General features: G+C 34.8%; 1 protein-coding gene across 11 annotated transcripts in view; it reads right to left on the reverse strand.

The window, feature by feature from the left end:
- The window catches only part of HDAC9 (histone deacetylase 9), a 923,925-nt gene that overhangs the window by 36,026 nt on the left and 873,779 nt on the right, over positions 1–14,120 (reverse strand). For all 11 annotated transcript variants that reach the window (XM_032304495.1, XM_032304501.1, XM_032304493.1 and 8 more), the window contains one exon: positions 7,845–7,929. In XM_032304495.1, coding sequence (XP_032160386.1) covers positions 7,845–7,929 — 85 coding nt within the window. The remainder of the gene's footprint in view (positions 1–7,844; positions 7,930–14,120) is intronic.

Consider the following 14,120-nt stretch of genomic DNA (forward strand, 5'->3'; position numbering starts at 1 on the left):
TTTTTTTCTCTTTTCTGTTAACTTTCCCTAGCGGCCTGTGCCCTTGTGTACTTGATTTTATCCATTTATTTAAATATGTATATATTTATTTATTTGAATTCATATTTTGTTGAACTTGATCTCTGCATATACTAGGGTCTAAATTAGGGATACTTATCCTCCAGAGAAAAAAATTGCATTTGCGTCCTTCAGAACTTGGAGTGGACCAAGATAAAACCTCTTTAGTACCCATTAAATTCATATCCCCAACTATGATGCAGACCTTAGGCCTTCTCATGCACTGATATTATCATCTGGCCCAGGGATATTCTCCCTGTTTCTGTTACTTTCTCTATTAAATTTCAGCTTATTTCTTTTCCCCCTCCTATTCCTTTACATTCTAGTAAGTCTAGTAATGTATTAAAATAGCCTGTTTTAATGTAGGCAGAATCTATCATATTTTAGGAGACGCCTAGTTTAGTGTCTATCCTGGGATACCTCGGAATAGGAAATGTGGTAAAACTCTGTTTATATCTGTGAAGAAAGGAATAGGAGGTCATATGATTTAACAGAAAGTGGGCTTTGATAGCATAGTCACATCAGAGTTCAAATCTTGGTTTTACTGCTTGCCTGTGGAAAGACCTGCAAAAAGAGACCTAAACTTGTTTAAGCCTTAATTCATTAATGAACAAGATGAGGAAATTAATTATGCTATTTATGATATGCATATGACTAGATATAACATATATAAATACCTAGCAAATGATCTCCTGAACTTGACTTTCTAAACGCGCCTTATCTCAGTGAATGGAATCAAATATATGTGTGAAGCTAATCTGGGTGTTAACAGTTGACTATATAATCACAATGCATTCCTATTCTTAAAGAGTGTTCAGTCCTGGAAACATGCATAATTTTATTTATTCTCATAGTTTTATTAGTTTTGACTTGGCAGAACATGAGTGAAAGAAAAATCATAATTACAGAAGCAGTTGGAATTTAAAAAAAGTCCAGACAAGACTCTATGTAGATAGCGTATTTTCCTTTTGGTTTTGATACATTCTAGTATTAGTGCTCTACCAAACAATAATCAGAATCTTAACATTTCAAGAGAATGGTTACTTAGAAGTTCAAAATCAACTTTCAAAGACCCACATTACAAGTTTGACCTGGCTCTGATGCGAATAAGGGTTGGTGGGGTTAATAGTAGGAAAATATTTAATGCTGCTTTTCTTCAATGAAGGTCTGCCTGGCCTAGGTCTGCAACGTCAAGGCCTCTGTCTCAGCCAAAAAATCTATGACAAATAGCAGCTCACACCTGACAACAGTCAAGGTTTTAAACTCAACAGGGCAGGGATTTGAAATTCTGCCAATCCTTGCATTTTTCTGTGATTAGATGTATTTTGCAAGTTTACAAGGGGCTCCAAAGTAGATTCATAGCTCCATGGCTCCTTGTAATTTGGCACTACCCTTCTAGAACTAACTGACTAAACCTCAATTTACCAGAACTTCCAAAACTCCAAATCTTCAGTTAAATTAATTTTTATCCTAAACATGTCATTTTTTGAAGAAATGAAAAAGGTATACATAAAAATTGCAAAAAAAAAAAAGAATTATTTGTGAGACAGAATAACATAACGGTTAAGACCATAGACTTTGGAGCTAGACGGCTTGATTTATGATGTTGCCTTTATCCACTTATTAAATGTCTAACTTTGGGGAAGTTAACTAACCTAGATGTGCCTCAGTTTACTTGGCTGTAAACTGGAAATGAAAATAGTACCTACTTCATAGGGTTGTTAAGAAGATTAAATAAGTTAATTTTAAATTCGTAAGAGTGCTTAGAACAATACCTGACATACTGAAAACACTCATAATTGTTGATTTTTTTGCTAGCAGCTTACAGGATTTGTGTTGTGTAAATAATTTAATCTAATATCCCTTGATAACTTCACTGTAGTAAAAAACTGATACTTAGGATGGTCCTGCCTTCCCTGCTAAATTCAAGCACTTTATTTAACAAAAGTTCTTCTTGTTTTAAAGTAAACTCTATGCCCAATATGGGGTGAGTTGTATGCTCTACCAACTGAGCCAGCTGAGCATCCCAAATTTCTTCTTCTTAAGTCTAATATTTCTCATCTTCCTCTTCAAACCATTTTTTCTTGCACCGTTCCCTATCACAGAAAGTGACACCACCATCTACTCAGTTGTCCAAGTCTGAAATCTAGAAATCCATTAATCCCCTCCATGTCAATTAATTACCATACCAACTCAATTCTACTTCTGAATTAAATTGCTCATCTATGACAATAAGCAATGCTAAATCTCCTGTCCTTACTGCAGGCATAATAATCTTTTGAAATGCAGATTTGACCATGCTCCTTCTCTGACTGAAATGAATCCCCAAATCCTTATGAGTTAAAAGTTCCTTCCCAACATTGTGGGTTATCTCTTATTCTTCTCCCCTGGATCGCAACAGGATAAAAATGGAGGAGAGAGGAAAAGAGAAAGAAGTAAGAAAAAAAAAAAGATAGAAAATCAAAATAAAATAAGAAGGAACAAAAAGAAGAAAACTGAGTGTGGTTTAGGATTTGGATGTGGAGTCAAGAAGCTAGTAAAGCTTTTAAGATGATTCACGTAGCACATATTGCAATACAGGGGACAACTTTTTAATTGGTGTGCATAGCCCCATGAGGTCAAGATACTGGACAGTTTCCTTACAACAAGATATGTATACAAATTCCTTACAGCTTAGAAGCAATCTGGATTTTCTTCTCATTTGTCTGGTATAAATGCCCTTTCTCCTTGGTAAGGGGGTAGATAAAGGGTATTAGGCTAACGGGAGGTATGGCTGAGAATGGCATTTCACTTAAAAAAGACAATGGTTTTCTCCTTAGAACAAGTCTTACTTTAATAGCTTTGCTTCATTAATTACTATCTAGATCTCTTGATTGCCAAGAGAACTGAATACACTCCTCTGATTATCCACTTAGTAGGTACATCAACAATGCCTGTATTTTATTTTACCAACTAGTTATTTCTATTGGAAATAGAGTAGAAATGAAATCAACAAAATTAGCTTGCCTTTGTTTGCTTTTAACATCATTTGTTACTTCTTTTTCTTTTCTTTTCTTTTTTCCTTTCCTTTTTTTTTTTTTTTAAGATTTTACTTATTTGTGAGAAAGAGAGAGAGAGAAAGCATACCCACAAGGAGGGGGAGTGGCAGGCAGAGCGAGTAGAAGGCTCTCCATGGAGCAAGGAGCCTGATTCGAGACTCAATTCCAGGACCCTGTGATCATGACCTGAGCCGAAGGCAGACACTTAACCTACTGAGCCACTCAGGCATCCCGTGTTACTTCTTATTTCATTGTGGTGCTTGAACTAGTGGATACTGGCCAACTAAGTCAAATACCTAGTCACATGGTATATTCTGCTGCAATGAGAAAATTCTATCTCTTTTCATACTAGCCTCAAAAGCTGGGTAAATTCAGAGGACCACAAATTCACTTCTCATTGACCTAAATAACTGTGTGTGTGTGTGTGTGTGTGTGTGTGTGTGTGTGTGTGTGTGAACGAGAGAGAGAGAGAGAGAGAGAGATTTAGCTATACTGACAAATTTTATATGCTGGAAACATGGATGTTGTTTGACAAGAACATACATGACAAATACTCTCCCTTCCTCATTCTCATTCTGGCCTATGTAACCATTTTGCTATGATTGGCATAACAAGGAATTCTAAGAAGACCCAATCCACTAATCAAAGGAAGAATCCCTAGAGTGGGGAAAAGATGAGTAGGGGCAGATGGGAAAAATACCACAACCATTTTTTAAAAATGATCCTGATTCTTATTTCCCATTTTGTTGCCACAGTAGATCCAACTTAGTAGAGTAGGATGCCATTCCTCTTGAAATTTCTCAGAAAAGTTAAGTGGCTTATTCATCATGCCTTGTGAGTACTGAAGTTCCTGTCATTTTTAAATCCTCTACACTAGTGTTTTTCAACTTATCAGCTCCAAACCACTTGAGGGTTGCAGCAAAAATTTTAAAGAATCCTCAAATCCTTGTGTACATATATATTTTTCTTGATCTACAAATCAAAAGATATTATGATTATCACTATTATCATGCAGGAGATCTAGAAAATTGGTTGACACTTAAAAAGAGTACTCTTCTTACTAAACATTTAAATAAATAAAAGGAAACCATGGCTCTATACTTGTGGTTTTCATATTTTGGGGTTTCACAGATCAATATCAATATCATTCATTGTATGTTTTAGAATTTAAAATTACAGTCTTTCAAACTACATGAATTAAGTTTTATGGAAAACTCACTTCATGATTCCTCCCTTCAAAATCAGTGAACATGTTATCATGGGCCAGGACTGGTGTGGAAAAAAGGCATTTGGGAACCTTGCTTCTCACCTTGCAATGCAAAAGAAGGGAAGAAGAGTATAACAGACTCTATAAGTTGTTAGGATGGGTTTTAGGAAAGGAAACATACATATGAGGATCATTTATCCTTCTCTGGGCTGACTCTTACCTGGCATCACTTGTTGGTGATTACAGTCATCAGCCAACAATGAATTTCAGCTCTGAGAATTGCCGCCTCAAAGATTAGAGACAGAAATGGTAGCTCACAAGTAATTCAAATTCTTTCTTAGAAATGATTCATCATTATGAATGATGGGATTGAATTTTGACAAAAAGACAGAAGACAAAAAGAGCTCACATATATTTTGCCCATTCTTCTTCATCTTTTCTCGACATGGGTTACCTTTGTTAGTTAAAAAAAATCAACTTGGGCTAAGTAAAATAATGTGGCAAATATTGAAAGATAAGTTGTTTCATCTATTCAGTAAACATTTGCACAATGCCTACTATGTGCCAGATACTGTGCAAAGAATTCAGCAATTAAAAACAAAGAATATCAGCAAAAACAAGCCCTGCTATGAAAACACACAGGAAATGTACCTAATCTAGAATGACAATGAAGGGATATACAGCTTCCCAAAAGAGAGAACATCTGAGCTAAATCCAGAAAACTTAATAGGGATGAGGCAAAACACTTGCTAGAGTGAACAGCATGTGCAAACATGAAGCTTCTTGACCTGATCATCTCTTTTGTCATCTCAAAAATGGCTGATCTTTGTATACATCCACCATCTTGAGATGAAACCAGAACCTGACCTGTCAGAAGGGGTCTTTATTACCTGTCAGAAGGAATGGTTGCCCTGCTGTACTGCCTTGTAAGGTCTTTTCTTCTGGGTTAAAAGAGTAAAACATAAACAAGGACAACAGGGATGGTCCTGCTGCCAAATATTCTCATACATGTGGCCAGGCAAAAGGCCAATGTTAATCACAGCCTCCAGCACCTGCATACCCTCAGCTGGGGGGCTCAGTTCTCAAAGAGAAATTCATATAAGGCCTGTCAGCACCTTGCTGTCTGCCTCAGGACAAGGCTATCTAGGAACTTGCCTGAATGTTTCCCACATGCTACAAATCCTGCTTCTCAACATTTACATAGTTTTAGGATACTGTAGTCTCAAACTGTAGCACAAAATAATCCTTCACAACCTGTACTAAGAGGTAGGCTGAAATTCAAACACCTCCCAAAGTTAAAAGGAGGCACCTGTGTGATGCTCAGAGACATATGTGAAGAGAAGGTTCTTCAGTTAACAAAGGCTACCTTAGAGGCAACCAGTGTAGCTGCAAAGGTCTTCCATGTACCTAAGAGTCCCCATGTTTGGTTCAATGCTCTGTGGTCACCTTCCTGAATTATGGTAATTTTTTTTAACATGGAAGCATTCACACATTTTCATTTTGCACTGGGATCCAAATTATGGGGTGAGTCTTAACTACTTTCCCCACCAAAGAGGAAATGGGGAGCCCAGTGAAGGGCCTGGATTCCTGTAAGAGCACTTAAAATGGAAGACTGGTTATAAAACAGAGAAAGGTAAAAGTAAGAGCACAGTTTTATAGTTTATAAGGAAATTTAGCATTGTTTGCTAGGCCAGAAGCCCATAATTTTAACTTCTCAAGCCATTATAAAATTTGGTACTTGGAAACACTGACTTTAATTTTATTGCTTTATGGACCTAATGCAGCCCCTTTCTGTTTCTGTAGTCTGGAAGAGTGGCCCCAAAGACATACAATTAAATGGCCTCAAAAGATACACAATTCACAGAATGACATAAAAAATGTACCACATAGTGTCAAAGCCAAAGTCTGAAACAACTTTCTCTGTAGTGATTTCTACTCTATGTCCCAAATGACAAGAGATCACTCTCATATTTGTCTTTCTCTTTACCTCAACTCACCATTCTGTTCCTTCTCAACCACAACCTTACTTCTTCCTCCCTAGGGTGATGTTACTATCAGTCTTTCTTGGCAAGTATCTTTTCACATCACTAACCTTGAATATTATCAGGACTGACTGCATAATTTGCAGGGCTCAGTGCAAAATAAATGTGGGCCCCTTGCTCAAAATTTTTTATACAAATTTAAAGATAGCAATAGTAAGAGCATTAAACCATGCATAGGGTCCTTCTAAGTGTGGGGCCTATGTGACTACACAGCTGAACACCCAAGAAGCCAGCTCTGAGTCTCAGTGGCCAAAATTGCATCACGTACCCATTCCTTAACCAATCACTGTTAAGTGGGTTGTCTAGTTTAGCCTTAGACTAAGAACTGCTCTCCTGGAGCTGGGCGTAAGTTCATTTTCCCCTGGTATCCGGTGACAAAGATTCACGAGGAAAACCAGGCTTCTTTTGAGTACAAGTGAGGAAGGCATTGTTGCTGAGAAGCCAACAACATTTACTACATTATATGTCCATGACTAAGAAAGGGGAGGTTTTCTTCAGAAACTCCCTTTGGAGCAAACTCTGGTTCGTAGGGCCTTGAAGATCAAATCCAACCTACTTAAATCTGTCTACTCTTGAGTCCCAGGTTCCCATGCACTTCAAACCTCTCCTCTGCTGCCAACCCTTTTTACAGTTACCTGCAGGGGTGAAAAGATGTGATTCCTGTCCTCCTGATCATTATCCTCTAAGGAACCAAGACTAAGAGACTATAAAATACACAAAAAACTCAAATAATAGAAAAAATTTAAAGAAAAATGCTAATTAAAATCCACATGGTATTGCTAAGAGTTTGGGGGAATATTGGATTTACAAGTGCTAGGTACAATTCTCACTAGGAGTGAGTATTTGCGGGGGGGGGGGGGGGTTGGGTGAGCCTGGTTGTGGTATTAAGGAGGGCACGTATTGCATGGAGCACTGGGTGAGGTGCATAAACAATGGAATTTTGGAACATATACACATACAAAAAATAAAATTAAATTAAACTAAAAAAAAGAACATACTTCTCCATGAAATATAATATTCATAAATGTTAAGTTCTTCCATAATTTTACTTTACTAGATTCATAGAAAAATAAAACTAAATAAAATTTTAAAAAAATAGGAAAGGAAAAAAACAGTAAATGATTGCTGAATTCCAACATCATTAGGCGATAACTTATCCTTAGTTAAATTAGACAATATAATCAAAATTTCTAGATTATTTTATTGTTTTGGACAGACACTTAGTGGTAATAATGAAAAAAAATCCAAGTACTTGGAAAATATGAGAAATACAAGATTCTACATCTGGAGCCTCTGAGTTATCAGTTAAGGTTAGATCACCACATTGAGAGCAAGGTAGTAACACATTTAGGTGTGATTATATAATATGTGCAAATTATAATTCTAAGTATGTTTCTCATATTTGGAAACTCAAATATGTTTTTCATGTGCTTTCATTTTCAGTATAAGTTTAATTAGTTGTACCTGATTAGAAATTAAAAAGAAACTTTAAAGACATACTTTGAATTTCAATGATCTTCTGTAAAGAAACAACAGCATTCATATTCGGGGTTTGGTGGAGAATATCTTCGGCAAGCGGCTCCAGCTGCAAGAATAGTAGAGAATAATGAGCAGAATATTATGACTTTATAGTAAATCTGAAAGAAGCAAAGCGAACTGAAACAATCCCACCCCAAAGCTTGCTTGAAGAACTAGTTAATATTTTCATTTTGCTGATAGCAGTTCTGAAAGTATAGCCAGTTTTATTTTCTGTTTTGCAGCCATGTAATTGAATTCCAAGGGGCTTTTCTATTGGTCACAAAACTAATCTATGAAGTCCATGAAGCAGGTGCATGTCTGTGTATTATTCATTAGAAATCTGAGTTATTTGTGTAATTTTTGTAGGTTCTTTACAAACCAAATTCCATCATGTCTGTATATGCAGCTGGGCCCTGCAAACAAAACCTCAGGGAAGTTGCAGTACACAGAAAGTGGGCAGTCTATTATCTGTACTTTTGCAGTGTTTTTATATTCAACCACTTTACACTTCTGGACACTTCACAATAGAAAGCCATGAGACACAGCTGCTCTTAGGCAACTGCTATTAAATAAATGGTAGAGAAAATGTTCAAACAAAACCAAAGCTAAATAACAGTGCATTTTAAAGGGAAAATAACTGTGCATTTTCATTTAACTTCTACTGTTCTTATAACTATGCAGATGTCCATGTGGAAACATGGGACGAATTCCTGCCTTGCAAATGTATAATGATCTTCTGGAATTACACTGATTTTTCAAGGACAAGCGTAGCAAACAGTGCTTTGCAAGAAATGAAGAGGAACTTTAAGTAATTTATGGAGTGTTTTGGCAGAACTAAATCTGATGATACATCCTGGGAATACCTTGATGATATAGCTTGGTATATAGCACCAGGAACTGCATAGCCAGAACATTTGCAAACAAAAGGAAAGTAATAATAACAAAGGTATTAACAAAAAAAGGAGCTTTCTTAGAAAATTTAAAGTCAATAGTCTCAAATTCAAACTGATGGTCAAATTATAATATGGTATGAAAAGGAACCGATGTCACCACACACTGTACTGAAATAGAAACTCATCTGTCTCTTCATCTGAAGAAAAGAACCTAAAAACTCAGGAATTCCAAGTTTCTACAGCATATGTGAGTGAATCTTCCCCCCAGGGTCTCTCTGAATTGATTATTCTATACTTCAGTCATCGAATCTAAAACAATAGCACCTTTCTTCCAGATGCCATAGGATAACCAACTAGCTTAGGGATATTTATACATGGGTAAATTCACTAAATACAACTTTCAAGAGTGTTTTCCTTAGCTGCCAAAGAAAAACCTTTAAAACATCAAAAGGTTATTTGCAATACAGTTTAGTGAGAAAGAAAGAAGTGTCAGTGTAAAGGCTCTGTAATCTCAAGTTCTTACAATTTTTAAAAATATTTTTGAAAAATCTGGTATTTTAGATAGTATCTTCAAGAATATGTTATCCTAGTAACAAGCTCTTAACTCAGAGAAACTAATGAATCATAGGCAGAATGATACTTATTCCAGAATTAGATAGTGTTGAGCTATCTTGCTTATAAATACTCTTTCCTTTCACTCTGTCTCAGAGATTAGAGAAAAATTTTAATAGGAATCAGATGGATTTTACTAATAAAACATTTTGAAACATCACTCAGTGTTCAAATATCTAAGAACAAAAGAACGAGGTGTATTTCAGAATATAGCTTTCAAAAAGCTTTTCTGAGACATTAGAGTAAAAACGCTGACAAACTGAAAGGTGCTGGCTACTGCAAAGAAAACTACAGGAAGATCATTAATGTAAAAACCTCACTTCTGGAACTCTCTTGCATTGAGGTTTGTGGGCTATTTTTAAGATGTGGGTTATGCAGGACATAAATGTGATTCAGAGTACTGAGAGTAAAAATACAAACAATTTGGAATCATCATTTGGATACGATAAAGTTGTGTCCACTTATAAAAGCAACCTAGAGAATTAAAGCAATTACACTGATAATTTAAACCTCCCAAACCATTTCCCTGCATGTTTTAGGTGAATGCCATTTAAACTTCAATAAATTGCCCCAATTTTCTTCATTTTTGAGGGTATACACACAGGGATGAATTCAGGAAGTTCTCAATGTAGGTTCTTTATTTTTTCTTTGGTAGCTCTGCAGAGAAGGTAATAGGTAATACTCTGAACTGACAAGAAGGCAAATGTCATTGAGAGTCTGTTTTCATAAAATTAAAACCTTGATAGAGGGACCACAGAACTGAGTTGTCTTTTCTAGAGTGCTGATTTAATCATTCACAATTAATGTGCTTGCTTCGGCAGCACATATAATCATTCACAATTAAAAGCACTAAAAACATCTGATTAAAGCAGCTATTTACCAAATATTTATAAGTATTGGTCGTGATTAGTAATCTAATAACTAACTGTAATGAAATAATGTTAAATGAATAGTCATTTTTCTTAAATTTGGGCAAAATCATTGCCTACTGAGGCTAATCAATGTTAGAGTTATTAAAAAATAAGGGTGTATTTTATGTAAATCAGAGTACTTTTGTATTTAAAAAAAGATAAAGCCGATGCAGATGTAGAAAATATCTCACACCCATCATGCTATTCCATCAAGTAATAATTATTACCACAGAGTATTAAGACACACGAGGTAATTTTAACACAATCTCTTGACACATGAAGTTCTCATGCAGCTTTATTAGGTCTAAAGCTTAAATGCAACCATTACTTATAGAACTTTATAGAAATTTTCTGACTCAGTAACAGGGACATTTATTTTTCTCCATTTTTTACACAAAGTGGCAATACCAGATTGATGTAGTTCAGATGTTTGGTAAGTTTTGCTTATCATGTAATTTCTAAGTATACAGCTATTTTGAAATACCATAAAATTATGACTGTTACAATGTAGTAAATAAGTAATTTTCATATTCTTTAGAATCAAATCATTTTAAATAATCAAAAGTCATTTTAGTTGGCTAAGATGCATTTATAGAAATAGGCAAGAGTATCCCTGGAGAAGCTCCTGAGTAAGAGTTTTAAAACTCACTCTGTACTCATGAGACATGAAAATCAACTTTATTATTTTCATGATTCAGAACAGAAAAAAGCTAAATAAAGATTTTGCAAATCAGTACATGAGGATAGATGTATACGTAAATCAAGCAAAGGATCTAACTACTCTCGTTAGCTTTTATGTTTCCCAAATATATCAAGCATTTTCACACTTTTATGCCTTTTTGTTCTGTTTCTGCTAAATTCAATTTTCTCTATCCTTATTTGAATTGGTGACACCTTACTAAATCATCCAAAGACCAACATAAACATTGCCCGCTCTGTGATATCTTTTCTAAAATTCTGATACAGCAAATTACTTCCATCTCTGTGCTATCTTTCCACCAAATATTCTTGCTTACTCTACACATTATTGTGGTAAGTCATGTCTGTCATTTTCTATTTTGTTGTGAGCCATTTAAAGGCAAAGATAGAACTTGGGATAAGGTGGGTATTTTTAAAATGTTGAATGAATGAAGGAAAGATTAATTGAAAGAAAACGTGACCCTCCAGAGCTAAGAGACCTAAGTGGACTAGGTTCTCCCTCTTGCTTGCCTGCTATAGTTGGGGTATGGTTTAGAGTGAAAGACTAGGAAATACAAGTGATAATTCATTTTTAAATCAATAAATTGATTTTAATTGATTTTTAATTGATTTTTGAACTTTAACTGATTTTTAAATTGAGCATCAATTTCTTTTTTTTTTAAGATTTTATTTATTTATTTATTTGACAGACAGAGATTGCAAGTTGGCAGAGAAAGAGGGGGAGGCAGGCTCCCCGCTACACAGAGAGCCCAATGCGGGGCTCAATCCCAGGACCCTGAGATCATGACCTGAGCCGAAGTCAGAGGCTTTTTTTTTTTTTTGAAGTCAGAGGCTTTAACCCACTGAGCCACCCAGGTGCCCTGAGCATCAGTATCTTTAAACTTATTAATTCCAGTAATGTATATATGAATAATCTTGTATAGACTTTCTACATACACAATTATATCATCCATAAAAAATAATAGATTTGTTTACTCCTGTCCAATCTTTTTATTTTTTTCCTACCCTATTGCACAGTCTAGAACCACTGTGCAATGTTAAAACAAAGCAATAAAAGTGAGCATCTTTGCTCAATTTTTTATTTCAATGAAAAATTTCCATATTTCCCCCTTAAATCTGATGCATACTGTAGAACATTTGTAAATATCTTTTATCAAGTTAATAAATTTTCCTTTTAGTCCCAGTTTTTTGAAAGTAGTTATCATAATGGGGTGTTTAATTTATTAACTGACTTTTAAGCATCTATTGAAATGGCATACTTCATCATTCTCTCAATGTAACAAATTATAATTACTTACTTTGGATTTTCTTTTGAAGATTTTATTTATTCATTTGAGAGAAAGGTGGGGAGAGAGAGCACAAGGGAGAGGGATGAGGCAGAGGGAGAAGCAGACTCCCCGTTGAGAAGGGAGCCAGGCTAGGGCTGGATCCTAGGACTTGGAGATCATGATCAGAGCAGAAGGAGGGTGCATAACCACTGGAGCTTATTTTGGAACGTTAATATGTTCCTGGCTTAAATACAACTTTGTTATGGGTTTTTGTTGTGTTTTGTTTTTAATTTTTTATTTTTTATAAACATATATTTTTATCCCCAGGGGTACAGGTCTGTGAATTGCCAGGTTTACACACTTCACATCACTCACCATAGCACATACGCTCCCCAATGTCCATATGTTATGGGTTTTCAAGATACTGACAAATGGCTAATATTTTGCTTAGTGTTTTGGCTGCTATGCTTATGAGCAAGATTTTCTTATGATAATCCTTTCTTATAATGTTAAGTTTGAGGAATCATATAATACTGGTCTCAAGAAATCAGCTGTCAAGTGTTCTTCCCATCCTCTCCCTCCCTTTACTCTAAAACAGTATAAATTATAGAATTCACTGACAAAGGTATAGGGGTCTAATATTTTCTCTTGGTAAGTTTGGCATTCAAGATTCAATTTCATTAATAATTACAGTGCCATTCAAATTTTCCACCTTTCTGACTTGGTTTTTGCAAAGTTGTATTTTTGTAAGAAATTTTCCATTTCAAGTAAAATTTCAACTGTTTTTTTACATAACAATTTTTCTTTAATACATTAAAATCTGTAATAAACCCCTCCTTTTTCATTTTGAGTACTGGTAATGCATAACTGTTCTTTGTCAATCAGTCTTCCTAGAGTTCTATCAATTTTGTTAATTATTTCAAAGAATGAAACATAGACTTTTACAAATCATATATTATACATTTCTTTTGTATTTTATTATCTCCTCTCTTTATGCTTCTTTTGCTTACTTCATTTTTAATTTATTGCTTTGACTTTTTAACTTCTTCAGTTGTATGTTTCTCTCTTTACTTTTAAATTTTCTATTCTAATATACACATTTATAAGCTTTATATTTCCCCCACATTCACTTTATATACATGACACAAATTTTAATATTTTGTATTTTCATAATCATTCAACTCAAAATATTTTCTAATTTTCATTGTGATTTCTTTGGCTCATGAGGTACTGTATTTTGAAATTTCCAAATAAGGTTTTCCAATTATATTTTTATTTCAAATTATGTAACTATGTTTTTCAGTTTTGTTTTTATACTTCATTTTATTTTACATCATTGGTGTCTTACTTTTATTTTATTTTTCAGTAGCAAGAGCACTTAACATGAGATCTAACCACTTAACATATTTTTAAGTGTACAATACATTATTGTTGATATAGGCATAATGTCATATAGTGGATCACTAGAGCATAATTATTCATCTTGCTTGACTGAAATTTCATGCTCATTGATTAGTAACTCCTCATTTCTCTTCCCTCTGGTCCCTGACAACTACCATTCCATTTTCTGATGCTATGAATTTGATTATTCTAGATACATCATGTAAGCGGAATCATGTAATATTTGCTTTCTGCAACTGGATTATTTCACTTAGCATAATAGCTTCAAGGTTCATTCATGTTTCACATATTGCAAAATTTCTTTCCTTTTAAATGCTGAATAGTTATCCGTTGTATGTATAGACCACATTTTCTTATTCATTCACCTGCCAGTAAACATTTAGTTTGTGTCCACATCTTGTTCTTGGTAAATAGTGCTGCAATGATCATGGGAGTGTATTATCTCTTCAAGATCCTGATGTTGATTCTTTTGGA

This window comes from Mustela erminea, chromosome 11 (genome assembly GCF_009829155.1).
Source record: "Mustela erminea isolate mMusErm1 chromosome 11, mMusErm1.Pri, whole genome shotgun sequence".
NCBI classification, from domain to species: domain Eukaryota; kingdom Metazoa; phylum Chordata; class Mammalia; order Carnivora; family Mustelidae; genus Mustela; species Mustela erminea.